Here is a 12,519-nt window from a genome sequence, read left to right as displayed (position 1 = left end):
AGCAGTTAGGGGAAAGAAGGACTGAAGTCTTAAGGGAGTTTATAAGAGACGTGATAAAATGTCCTGTTTTTGATACTATTCTCCTGACTCCTTTTCGTGGTAAACTGAGACTATCACGCTAGATAATTCTAATTAACTTTCACATGTGAAATTAATAATTTGAAGAGAATTTGGTGGAGATTAATATCAATTAATTCTTTCTTTGAGGGAAAATACTGCATCTAATAAGCAACGATTAAGTGTGTTTTCATGGACAGAACAAAAGATTTTAGCTCTAAACTGATAGCCACTGCAAAATAACTAGTTAAAAAAAAGGCAAGTAGTATTAGCACACAGACCTGAGTGTGAACCTACTTGACAGTTTGGAAATGAATGACAAACTCATATACCAGATGTTCTTGAGAAATAGAAGCAGTTTAATCTGCTCACTGTAGCAAGTGAAGTTGTGGAACAGGCATGCTTTTTATGAAAGTTGTTCTCATTTACTATGTATACCAATGCTTTCATTTTTATTTTTTTTTATTTCCATCGAGCACCACAATTATCTTAAAAACCTGCATTATCAGATTTGGGGCAAGGGAAGAATATTTCTACAGGTGGAGAGACAGCAAACCTATCATTCTACATATAAAATGTATTTGTGTCAAATTGCTTTCATTCTAAAACAACCAAACCCTTCCAGTCTCAAGATCAAGCTCAGTCTTACTGTAACTAGTATAGTATCTGTATTTTTTTTGCTATTACTCTGCTGTTAGTGGAGATTAATATAGCGTGTGACAATCATTGAAAAATGTGATGACTTATCTGGAGCTTCCTTCAGGAAGAAAATTCTGTACTACTTCAGTGAGTCCTCTTTCTCCATGTGCTTCATGTGAAAGACATGAAGTATCTGTTTGATTCTGGAAGTTTGTGGGTTTTGCTAGGAACTTGTCAGATAACTTTACGATAGTCGTTTTGCTGTGAGCCTTGCCGAGACTTGTTAAAATTTGCTTCTGAATTTTTGCAGCATGTCTTGCAATCTGTTTGCTAAACAGTGGGGTCTTCAAGGATAATCAAGAGGATTGACATGTTTGGCTGTAAAGTATTGACCTAGTGACATCATCTTGAAATAGATAAAATTTGTCATGCGTTATTCATAGTGGATGGACATTGGTGGTTTTCTGACTTTCAGTCTTTTGATGTTGGATCTTACTTATTCAAAAAATTTCATTTTCTTCTTGTATCTCCAGCAGAGAATCAATGCAGCAGCCATCTCTAACTCCACAATACGGAAATATTCCTTTCAATGTCTGAATCCCTTTGCAGTTGAATATGAAAAAATACTGATCTTTTTTCCTCGTATCTTTATTTCATATGCAAGGAAAAGATCTTCCTCAGAATGACTACTAAATTTTCAGATTAATATATTTAATAAAAAAGCTGTGGACTCTTCACTGGTTTTACTGAAATGCCGCAAACTGTCAGAATTTCACAGACTCTCTCTTATTTAAGTACTATTTAGTATAGCATTACACTCAATTGGAAAAATAACAAATGAAAGGAGTATGTTTTCACTACTTGTGAAAAAAAGAGTAGGATGAAGTATCTAATGAATTCAAGCTGGACGTGGGACTTTTATTGTACATCTTATGTCATTCCAAATAACAAAAATAGTTCCCTCTGTATGTATTAATTAATATTTTTATACTGTGAATAATTTTAATATGTAAAATATAGCCTGACTGTAAATAAGCAAAGATGTTTTCCTCATTGATTCATTTAACTCATTCTACTTTACTCTTTCTAGAAGTTAGTTTAACATCAGGTGGTAGTAAATGTGACGGAAAAATATTTTTATGTTGTAGTGTTATTGTTTTTTTTCTTTTGATAGAAAGCACTTATCACTTACAAGCATGTGGTCCTAATCTGAAAGATGAATTGGTTCATTCACTTCAAGTACCACATAACCATTCACACACCATCAAGCTTAACACCATTAAAGGGTAATTTCCCCTGTGGGAGCTATGCCCAACACAGACACAGTCTCTACATAGTGTCTTTTTATCTTTCCATGGCAGGTAAGGAGATTTAAATAAAAGGCTTCATCAGGAGTACAATCACAGACATATTCTTGTTATTGAAATATCCATGAAACAGGAAATAAACACTCCTAAAAATCTAAATGCTCCTAAACCTTACCAAAAAGACTCCAGTCTACAGTTCCCATTTTAAAATTTTGTGTTGGAATCAAAGCGTGCAATATGCCTCATGGGCTTGGCAGTAAAGCGCAAGAAATATTATATGAAAATTTGCGTTTTCTATTAAATTTTGAATGTAGCAAAACATTTCAGAATAATCAAGGAGTATATTTTGCCTTCTTTCATAATTGCCATGATTTTTTAAAAAATTCTCATAATTTCTTTAGTTTCTCAACAATGATTCATTGAGCACCCTATTATTATTGGTTCTACATTCTAGCAAAGATGATAATTAAGTCTATGGTGAGGTTTTCTTTAGAGCATAGTATTTTCACATATCCTTGCTCAAATATTTAGGGGCTAAAGTATTATCTGCAATAATTTTGCTTGGTTTCATGTAAAGATGAATTTGCCAGGGATTCCAGTAAAAATATGATTTCTAAGAAAAGTACTGAAAAGTTATAGAAATCACTCTAACTTCCTTCCCCATCTCCCCACACATAAGAATAAACAGTATTTCCCCCCCCCCCCCCCTTTCTGCTTTCATCATGAAATTGCTTTCCTTCTGAGGTCTTTTTTGCACACTGGAAGGAAGAGGCTTTATTTTTTTAATTAATATATCGTAATTTAAGGTCACAATGTGTTGTAGCTTTGGACCCAGACTCACAGCTCAGAGTCAGCTGATCAGTGAGCCCAAACCAATTTACATGCCTTGTAGACATGAATTTGAAGCTTTGCAGAGCATAGAGAATATTTACAAAGCTGTTTTATTAAAATGCAAGTAAGCCAAATGCTCTTCTTCATGTCAGGGAAGCCCTGCTGAGATTTGCAAGACCTCACTGTGGCAGTCTCATCTGCAAGCCAACTTGCATGGCTTTCTTAAATCACATAAAATTCAGATTCTGCTCAAAGTACTGAAGTTGATATGCCAACACTACTGGCCTGTTACCCAAGAGTTCAGGGCTTAGCATATTAATAAATCAAAGCCTCCCAGATACTTATTCTCTCTTGTGCCTGAGGGAAGTTAATTCACTTCTTCCAAATTAGAATGTTACCCTGAAGTAATAAAGGTGAAGGGAACATTCTCTTCATTTTATTGAAGCCATTCTACTTTGCATTGACTAAAGACAGGCCTCAGTTGGGTCAAAGAACATGAAGAGGGGAGCATTTGGATATCCATATCAATATGTCGCTCATCTGAAAGGAGAAAGGAAAATGGGAAATGCTGACTTTCAATCCTCCTTTCTGAAAAATACTTCACTATTATATACTGAGCCAATATTATATATTGAATCAAGCCTTTAATGTGAAAAGTGGTTTGAATTTTTTTACCAGATGCGACCCGAATTGGAAACTGAATATATGGGAGATTTTTTTCTTGAAGTGATTTGAAACCACACAGCATAAAGACTCCCACACTAAGTTTTGTTCCACTGAAATCCGAACTCTTCAGTTTTTCCCTTAAGTGCAAGCTGTCAAGAGGAGAGCTTGTCAAGAGCACTTAGCTATTTCTGACATTATATACTTAGGTATTGATATTGTTTCCTTGGAATGTTCATAATGGATAAAACTCGTCCATTGACAGAGGGGCAGTTAAGGACTGTGTGCCACTTAATTCCTGTGTAGGCCCGCATATTAGCATTAAAATCGAAATTACATGGGGCACAGCCTTCTTTCTCTCCCCTCTCTCAACACGACTAAGTTAGATGAAAATTGCAATACCTAAAATAAGTAGAAAAGATTACTTGACAAATTGCATAGACATAGAAAAACCTACATAAATTCTCATTGATAAATCCAAGCAGTGGATTTAGCTTGATTCTGTAGTGCATTAAAGAGGCCAGAGTGCAATGGTCAGGAAGTCCCTCGTAAATTTGCCTGCCATAAAGCTAGTTTTACCCTACAGCTCTAGTGTTATGGGGCGAGCTGAATCCCTGGCTGGTCTCAGGGCGTGAATTCATGAATTGAGCTGCTTCTAAAACCAGAAATATCATTAATATGCCACAGAAAATGTCAGAGGTTTAGAGCTATCCTTTTATAGCTCTTAAAATAACCGTTTTTAAAAATTAAATCAAAGTGAAATTAGACATAAAAGATAATCATTTACCATTGAAGTGTGATATTAAGTACTCAGAAGTCTGGTAATGAAAATGTTCCCACAGTAGCCATATCCTCTCATCAGATTTCACAGGTGACTTGTCTCTAAGCATTCAGTGTGGTTTAATACTTTGAATGTTGGTGAAAGATAATAAAAAACCTTAGATATGTAAGATGGACAAGTTAATCACAATGTGAGATTTGATGAGTATCTTTCAGTTATTGTATTACTTAGATTCTTACGATTAAATCATAAACCACAACAGAATTCATCTTATAGTCACTCTGAATGGAATATCATTTTGAGATAGTAGGTAGAAAAGAAGTTCGCTTGGAAGTTTAACATAGCTGTGTACCAGACTGAAAATTCTGTGTAGCCTATAAAAATAAGATTTTTTTTCCTATTAAAAACAATGAAAAACGTGCATTTCATGCAAAATCATGTACAAATCACAGACTGCCCATGTTCTCAAGCAAGCAAAAATTATGAATCAAAGTGCAAATAATATTGTTGGGTTAGATATTTCTTCTACAGATAAAATAAATATAACTTCTGTTCTCTTTGCTACTATGTTTCTGAACCTTTCAACATAATCAAATTTAAAAACCTCTTGCCCTCCTGTTTCCATTTTTTATGAAATCAGTTAAAAAATTGATTCCTTTTGCATCATAATTTTACCAACAATTTTGTTGCAATGTTTCTAAGATTTGTTCTAAATAAATATTAAGCATTTGCTGCAAAGAATTGGATTTATAAGTTTCTAGTTAATTTTCCGTCAGTATTTTGTTGTAATTGTTTGCAGGCTATTCTTTTGTACGTCGGTTCTGCCAGTAAATGATGGCTAAAATGTATGCAGAGACCAACATTGATGAGGAATAAATACGGTAAAAGTAACTGTAATATGCCTTCCTGATCAGAGAAAAGTGTTTGAGGTAATCTCTCAAGTCTACTAGACCTGGGAGTCTAGCAGCCACTGTAGTAGAGATGTAAGCCCAGGTAAAGGGTGAGCTTGCTTTATAAGTTTCTGAGAGAAAGGAAGGCATTTAAGAGCAATAAAGGAAAAAGAAGAAGTGGAAAATTCAGTGTCTACTGGAACTGCCTGGAGGAGAAGTTGAACAACCAGCAGCAGATGGGAGATCCTAGAAATGGCAGGAACTGGAGGAACAGATTGTAAATCAGTGAAGTTTTTTAGTGTTACATATGTGTTGGAGCAAGTATGCTTTCTCTGAATCTTTAAGAACTATTATGTGCTCCCAGAAAACAAGTAGTTTCAGATCGACTAAGCTATTTGAAGGTTTTTGATGTTATTCTGGAAGGGCTGAGAAGGTACAGTGAAGACACTGTCCCATTACCGAATCTTGGTCACAAATGAGTGTGCCGGTATGGAGGGCAATGAGATGTTTGTTGAATTAGAGATGTAGCTAAATTTATCTGATAATCCCCAATGTTGAAAATTAAACAAGTATCTTTTGAGAATCCTTTCTTACATATTTATAAATTATTTGGGATTTCAGCAGGTGGAAAATATTGTGAGAAAAACCTTTTCTCTAGCAGAACAGTTGCTTCTGTTATTATCACACTATTGAGAAAGAAGTGCAGGAGCTATTAAAGAATTCTTTGTGAGGGAGGATTTGTTAATTTCTAAAAGGAGAGTTGTGGGAGAAACCTGAGTTTGGGTTAAAGTCATCATGAATTTACGGAATTCATTGAAGCATAGAAAGCTCAGTGCTGTAACATACTGAATTTCAGGGCTCTGATCCAAAAGAACATTTAAATACCTGCCTTTTGTCAGACTCCTGAATAATCTTGTAGCAGGAAATGGAATTTTTTATATTCCTGAAAGTGTATTTCAGTGCTTTTTTGAAATAGATTCTTAGTACCTTGCAGGTTTAAGCCCTTGAGAAGCAAGAAATACTAAAGTAAGTATAAATAGACCAACTAGAAATAATACCTTGATTTATGAAGTTACAGCAAAAAAATTATGCAGAAAAGACAGAGATGAAGACTGCAGGGTATTGCTAACAGAAAACTTTAGTTTATTAGTATACAGTGTGTTGTTATATTTCAAGAAGCTAAGATTGTAAACTAGATTAGATATTGATGTTAATCATGTTATTGGAAATCAGAGTAACTATACTGAAATCACTGTCTGATTAACTACTCAGTTTTATAGTTGCATGCTGCAAAGCCAGAATAATTCCATAACAACAGCTAACTCATGATTTGGCATATTCATATAATGGTTAGAGGTATGAAATGAAATGCCAGGTACAACAATTGAAGGCAGACCTGTAAATCTATTTAAGAAAGTGAACATATTTCTGGAGGAGAAGGAGGAAGGAAATTGCAGCAGCCATGCACTAAATATCTGGGATAAATATAATGAAGCAGAAGATCACTTGTGTTTTTCTCTCTGAATAATGCAACTACAAGCCCTGATGGATTGTTCTCTCTTCTTTGGATCTTGATTATGCATGAGTTTCTCTAGGTGGACTACAGAAATCTGACGCTTTATCCTGGGATGCTAGCTAAAACAAAAGAAAAACAGGTTCTTGATTGCTGCTGTTGTTACATTATTGTTTACTTGTTTTTGTGGTGGGTTTTTTTGTTTGTTTTCCCCTGTGTCTTACATAAAGCATTGCAGTCTTCTTAGATTCCTTTTAATCATAGAACTGCAGTGTCAAAAAGACACTAGAGGGTTCATATTGCTCCCACATTCTTAATAATTGCAATTATATTTCTGATTTGCAATTCTGAAAAACAGAATGTGAAATGACTCAAAAATCTCCTTGCAACTCTGTCCCAGTAACTCAAGCATGAGCTGTCATACCCTGAGTTGTGGCACCAGCAAAGGTGGTTAACTGAGGTTAGTGGTGGTTTTGGTAAACAGTAATAATAATCTAGTTTTTCTAAGATAATTAGATACCTGAAGTCTTCCAGGACTCATAGCAGACATACAACTGCCACAGAAGTCCCTGTCTTAGTTTGCATTTAGATGTTTAAACATCTTTGAAATTTTTCCCTTTGGCCTGATACAATGCCTCTTGAACTCTGTAGGTATTTCTGTGAGATTTAGATAGTGTCCTAAATTAAGATCATGCCATTTATATGATGCCAGCATAGCATCATTTCACTTCACAGCTGGAGTTTTGAAGTAAGACTTCAGAAATGAAAACACTTCTACAGATTTAGTGGCTACCACCTAATTTTCACATTCATATTCTGCTTAAGACTTCAAAGCAAAAGTGATATCTGGAGAGAATAACAGCCTAGATCCGATTTTCAGGCACATGAAGCGCTGAGCAGTGCCTGCTGATAGGTCATCAGATTGCTCTCCCAGCCTTTGCAGAGTACCTTTTTATCCACAACTTCATAACCTTCTTTTCCCTGCCAGCATGTACAGCTGAATTCTGACCTTGCACTGAGGCAAGTCTGGGATAAGACCTGCGGTGAAATCACTATAAGATAAAAAAAAATACAACTAACGACTCTGTCAGTAGTGAACGATATCACTGTTATTCTAGGATTAATACTCCTTTTTCCGTCTGTGGCTTCTGCAGAGTTGGCATCTGCAGAATGTAGTATCAGTAGACTCTTCTGGGAGGGTGAGTTAAGAGCTTCCAGAAAAAAAATCTAAGCCCTTGGAATATTTTTATTTAAACAAAGAGTTTACAAATTGTGTGGTACTAGTGGTTTCGTAATATTTCTCATCATAAACTTCTGGGGTGTAATAGCAAACCAGCTTGTTTAAACTTTCCTGCAGGGATTTCTGGTGCAGATGACCTGTGAGCATTATGCATGTTTCATTACCTGGATTCTTAAGCAGTCAATGAAGTTATTCTTGCCATAAACATTTTCAGGAGTGAGTATTGTGACAACTGAACACACACATAGAACCAGGCCTCAAACTGTGTACCAGTCTGGTATAGTTCTTTTGACAGAAAGGAAATGCTCCAAATTTATCCCAGCTGGGATTCTGACTCACGTTTTTCTAAATAGCAACTGATGAGTTTTCTGTATAAGCCAGCACTTGCTTAATACTTTGTCTTTCCTGCCTTGTATTAGGACCTCCCCAGCGAACTGTTTCCCCCAAACAAGACCGTGAAGAAAGGAAGCATGACAAAGTCTTGGACAAGGGCAGTGAAAGCGGGACTTCCTGTAACGAGCTGTCCACCTCAAGCTGTGACAGCCACTCGGAAGCAAGTACCCCTCAAGAAAATGCCACCAGCACTCAGCCATCCACAGCCCACCAGCCAAATACTCTGACTTTGGATCGTCCATCGAAGAAGGCCCCGGTGCAGTGGATGCCACCACCAGACAAACGCAGGAACAGTGAACTCTTTCAAACTCTCATTAGCAAGTCCAGAGAAACAAACCTTTCAAAAAAGAAGGTGTGTGAGAAGCTGAGTGTAGAGGAAGAAATGAGAAAATGTATCCAAGATTTTAAAAAAATCCACATTCCAGATTACTTTCCAGAGCGCAAACGTCCCTGGCAGTCTGAACTCTTACAGAAATATGGGTTATAGTAATCAACTCTTTCATGACGTATCTCTGGGGCATTTGATGTTTATTAAGTTGCCACTAACTTACTGATGTCCTCCCTCTGGCCAGCTTTGCCACCAGAGCTATTCCTGCTGCTTATTTCTTTCTGTGAACAGTGGATGTTGACTAGTACATGGTTTCTTTTAAAATATATATAAAAAGATAGAAACTTAAAAAATGCAAAAGGCATCTCATCTAAACCACCTCATAATAGCAAAGAAAAAAGTGCATGGTCAAGAAAGATGGTTTTCAAATTGTAGTCAGTTGAGCTTCATTTTTGTTACTGAATAAAAATCTCAATCATCAGTTAATGCCTCATTTTATGTCACTAATAAAAATGACTCAGACTTGCTATGGATGAAGAGAAACAGGGTTTAAAATTTGATTGAACTGGTTTCAGAAATAATTCCCAGTGTTCTTTCAATGTTAATGCAATAAAGCAAATACCTATTTTGCATGAGCACAATGTTACAAATAAATCACACAAGAACAAGAGGTTGTCTGTTGCTTGGAGAATTATTTGTTTGATACCAAGCCTATAAACGTAAAATGTCTAAGGGGTTGAATTTATTTTGTTCTGGATCTGTGATTTTTTTGTGTGTACAGTGTTCTGTATGTAAGGATGGTGTAAATATGCCTTATACTGTTTTATTATTGCACCAACAACGTTCATCTATTAGTGCTTGTCAGGATTATTTCTGTGAAATGCAAAGTTATGACAGATTGTGAAAACTGGTTTGATGGTCTGAAAGTTTCTGTTATGTTAGTCGCTAAAAATGGAGAAAAATAAAAGAGACTTTACTGTATTTATTAAAAGAACCATCTGGTAGATTTTTCTTCACTATCATTATCTCCTCTATTTTTTAAAAATAGAATCAAGCAAATTGGTACTTTTTGTTTAGTGTTTTCATAAATACTCTGCTGAAACAAAACAAAACCAAACCATTTCAAGAGTGACTGAAAATTATTTAGGGTAGTGCCACTTAATTGGAATCACTACACACACTCTATGAGAGGAAGATACTTACACTAAGCAGCAGCAGGGAACTAAAAAACTGAGTGGTTTCACTAACAGAGCGGAAAGCAGTTCCAATTTGACAAGTTCACAAAAGGCAGCATAGAAATAGAAGATTTAAAGTTCCACAGCAGAGTGCACTACATTTACAAATGAAAAGTTTTCTATGAAGAGTCATCTCTATATGACAAACTTATTTTCTCAGCCCAGGTACACGAAAAATCAATACCTTTCTCATTACAACACCACCAAGAAGACAACTGTGATTCAGACAGCCATAGCTGGAATGGATCAGGACCACTGGATTTGCAGGAGAGCTGCTGAGTTCCCACAGGCTTGAAATTATTACTGTGTGTGCACTCACAACGTACACATACATGTTTAGAAGAGTCCATCCCCATACATATTCTATAGCAGAAACTGTACAGTTGTGTCAGGGGAGGTGTTTTACATCTGATGGCAATTTTGACTGTTTAGCTAAAGTAAAGAGGATTTTGCTTTCTCTCTCTCTGATGCAGCCCAGAAAGCCAACCATATTCTGGGCTGCATCAGAAGAATTGTGACCAGCAGGTTGAGGGAGGTGATTCTGCCCCTCTACTCTGTGCTTGTGAGACCTCGCCTGGAGTACTGCATTCAGTTCTGGAGTCCTCAACACAGGAAAGACATAGCAAGTCCAGAGGAGTGCCATGAAGATGATCAGAGTGCTGCAGCATCTCCCATATGAGGGCAGGCTGAGCCTGTTCAGCCTGGAGAAGAGGAGAATTCAGGGCCACTTCATAGCAGCCTTACAATACTACAAGAAAGCTGAGGAGGGGGTCTTTATCAGGGAACGTAGTGATAAGACGAGAGGTAATGGTTTTAAGCTGAAAGAGGGGAGATTTAAATTAGATATTAGGAAGAAATTTTTTACTGTGAGGATGGTGAGGCAGTGGAACAGTTTGCCCAGAGAAGTTGTGGCTGCTCCTATTCCTGGAGCTGTTCAAGGTCAGGTTGGATGAGGCTTTGAGCAGCCTGACCTAGTGAAAGGTATCCCTGCCCATGATAGGGGGGTTGGAACTGGATGATCTTTAAGGTCCCATCCAGCCCAAACCATTCTATGATTTTGTTCTGTGCTTCTTTTTTAATATTCGATATCCCAGTATTTACGAAGTTTCCAGCTATTTAAGCATGACTTGCTAACATCCAGTGGCTACAATTCTGTTTTTATATAGTCTAAAGTTAGACTGCTATTGAGACCTTTTGAAAATCTCACACTGAGATTTCCTTTAGCCTTTTGAATCAGTCTTCTTTGCCCTTCTAGTACCTTATCGCAGCTTCCTGTTACCTTTGTTTAGGCTAAGTTTCCATGTGGGATGATACCTTTTAGGTTTAGACAGCATCTTCAACCTCCCCATTAAACCTTGCCATTGAGTTGGATACAATTACACCAGCATCCAAAGATGAAGTCTTGGTTTTGAAATTGCATGGTCTTCCTTCTTTCTGAGTGAAAAATTGGGATGTGTTGAAGTCTGAGAGAGAATAGGAGAAAAGAAACAGCTCCTGTGAATCCTTCTGTCATGTTCTCTAATTACCATTACACCTTTCGTCCAGTTCACCCAGTTACAGCTCCAACCCTTATCTGTATAGTTATTAATCTACAGTTTTCAGATTCCAGCCTGTAATTAGGGAGAAAGCAAACTGAGACACTTGTTGGAACAGAGGAGCTTGTGGGTGGTTAGATGGTTGGTAGGGAATTCCCAGGTTTTACTAGAGAATCGTATATTATAAGCACGTGGGGTGTTTGTTTGCTTCCCTTTGTCTTCCATTTTTCTTACTTTTCTATGATCACTGTTGTTTCTTTTTCCACTTCAGTCTTCTTTTTCTTTTCTTTCCAGCTATTTACTTTGTTACACACAGGAATAGTCTACAACAAGAATCCATGCTTTTTACAGGACTTCAGTGGAAGTGGTCAGTACATTAAATTCCTACTGCATATGAAATTTATGATTTCAAAACAGTGTTTTTCTGGGAAGGAAAGAAAGATCTAAATATAGTTATTTGTCAATCTCATATTTAAAAAGAATGTCAATAATAAAATTTTATTTTTATTTCAATATTTCAATTATTTTTATATTATTTTCAGGTTTTATAGGGCTGTGATTTACAGTTGTAATTATGACATATTTAGTTTAGTGTCATTAAAGACGAAGTAGTGTTTAATTGGGAGTTGCTGTTATAATCCGTAATGAGTAATTGCTTTGATAAATATATAAAAAAAAAGATAAAGTATAAAGAATTAATATAACATGTAAGTGAAGCATATTTCTGGAAGGAAAGAAATTCTTGTAATAAATGGATATTTTTAATTTTCAGTGTTGTTTTCTAAATCAACAGAACCCCTTAAATCATGCTCATATTGGGAATACCACAGAAGATATGTTATGTTTTCCAGCCAAGTTTAATACTTCATTTTTAGTATGTTCAGCAGTATATAATGCTGTGTTCTAGGTTATGTTAAAAGGCTTGGAGCTGATAAAAATAAAACAAATCTTCGTTCACAAGTTGTCTCCCAGTTAAGCTGGTATTTCACTGAAGTAATGTATCAGAATCTGCTGCAAAAGTACTGTTATCATTGCCCATGTTTATTCACTACAAAAGTGAATTTTAAGAACTCATAATGGATATTCGGTGTGCTAATTTTTAGATAC

General features: G+C 36.2%; 1 protein-coding gene across 2 annotated transcripts in view; it reads left to right on the top strand.

Annotated features, from left to right (window-relative positions):
• Positions 1 to 12,111, top strand: part of KCTD8 (potassium channel tetramerization domain containing 8) — a 98,886-nt gene extending 86,775 nt beyond the window's left edge. The window contains exon 3 of one of the 2 annotated variants that reach the window (XR_008449843.1): positions 8,341 to 8,455. Coding sequence is in view for 1 of the 2 variants with exons in the window: in XM_009559975.2 (XP_009558270.2) it covers positions 8,341 to 8,801 (461 nt within the window). In the remaining variant the exon portion in view is untranslated. Of the gene's footprint in view, positions 1 to 8,340 lie in introns of both variants that reach the window. The other variant, XM_009559975.2, reaches the window with a different exon arrangement.
• The last annotated feature ends 408 nt before the right edge of the window (positions 12,112 to 12,519 follow it).

Source organism: Cuculus canorus, chromosome 4 (genome assembly GCF_017976375.1).
Source record: "Cuculus canorus isolate bCucCan1 chromosome 4, bCucCan1.pri, whole genome shotgun sequence".
In the NCBI taxonomy this organism is placed as follows: Eukaryota; Metazoa; Chordata; class Aves; order Cuculiformes; family Cuculidae; genus Cuculus; species Cuculus canorus.
Note: the sequence above shows the minus strand (reverse complement) of the source record. Positions and strands in the feature narration are given on the sequence as shown.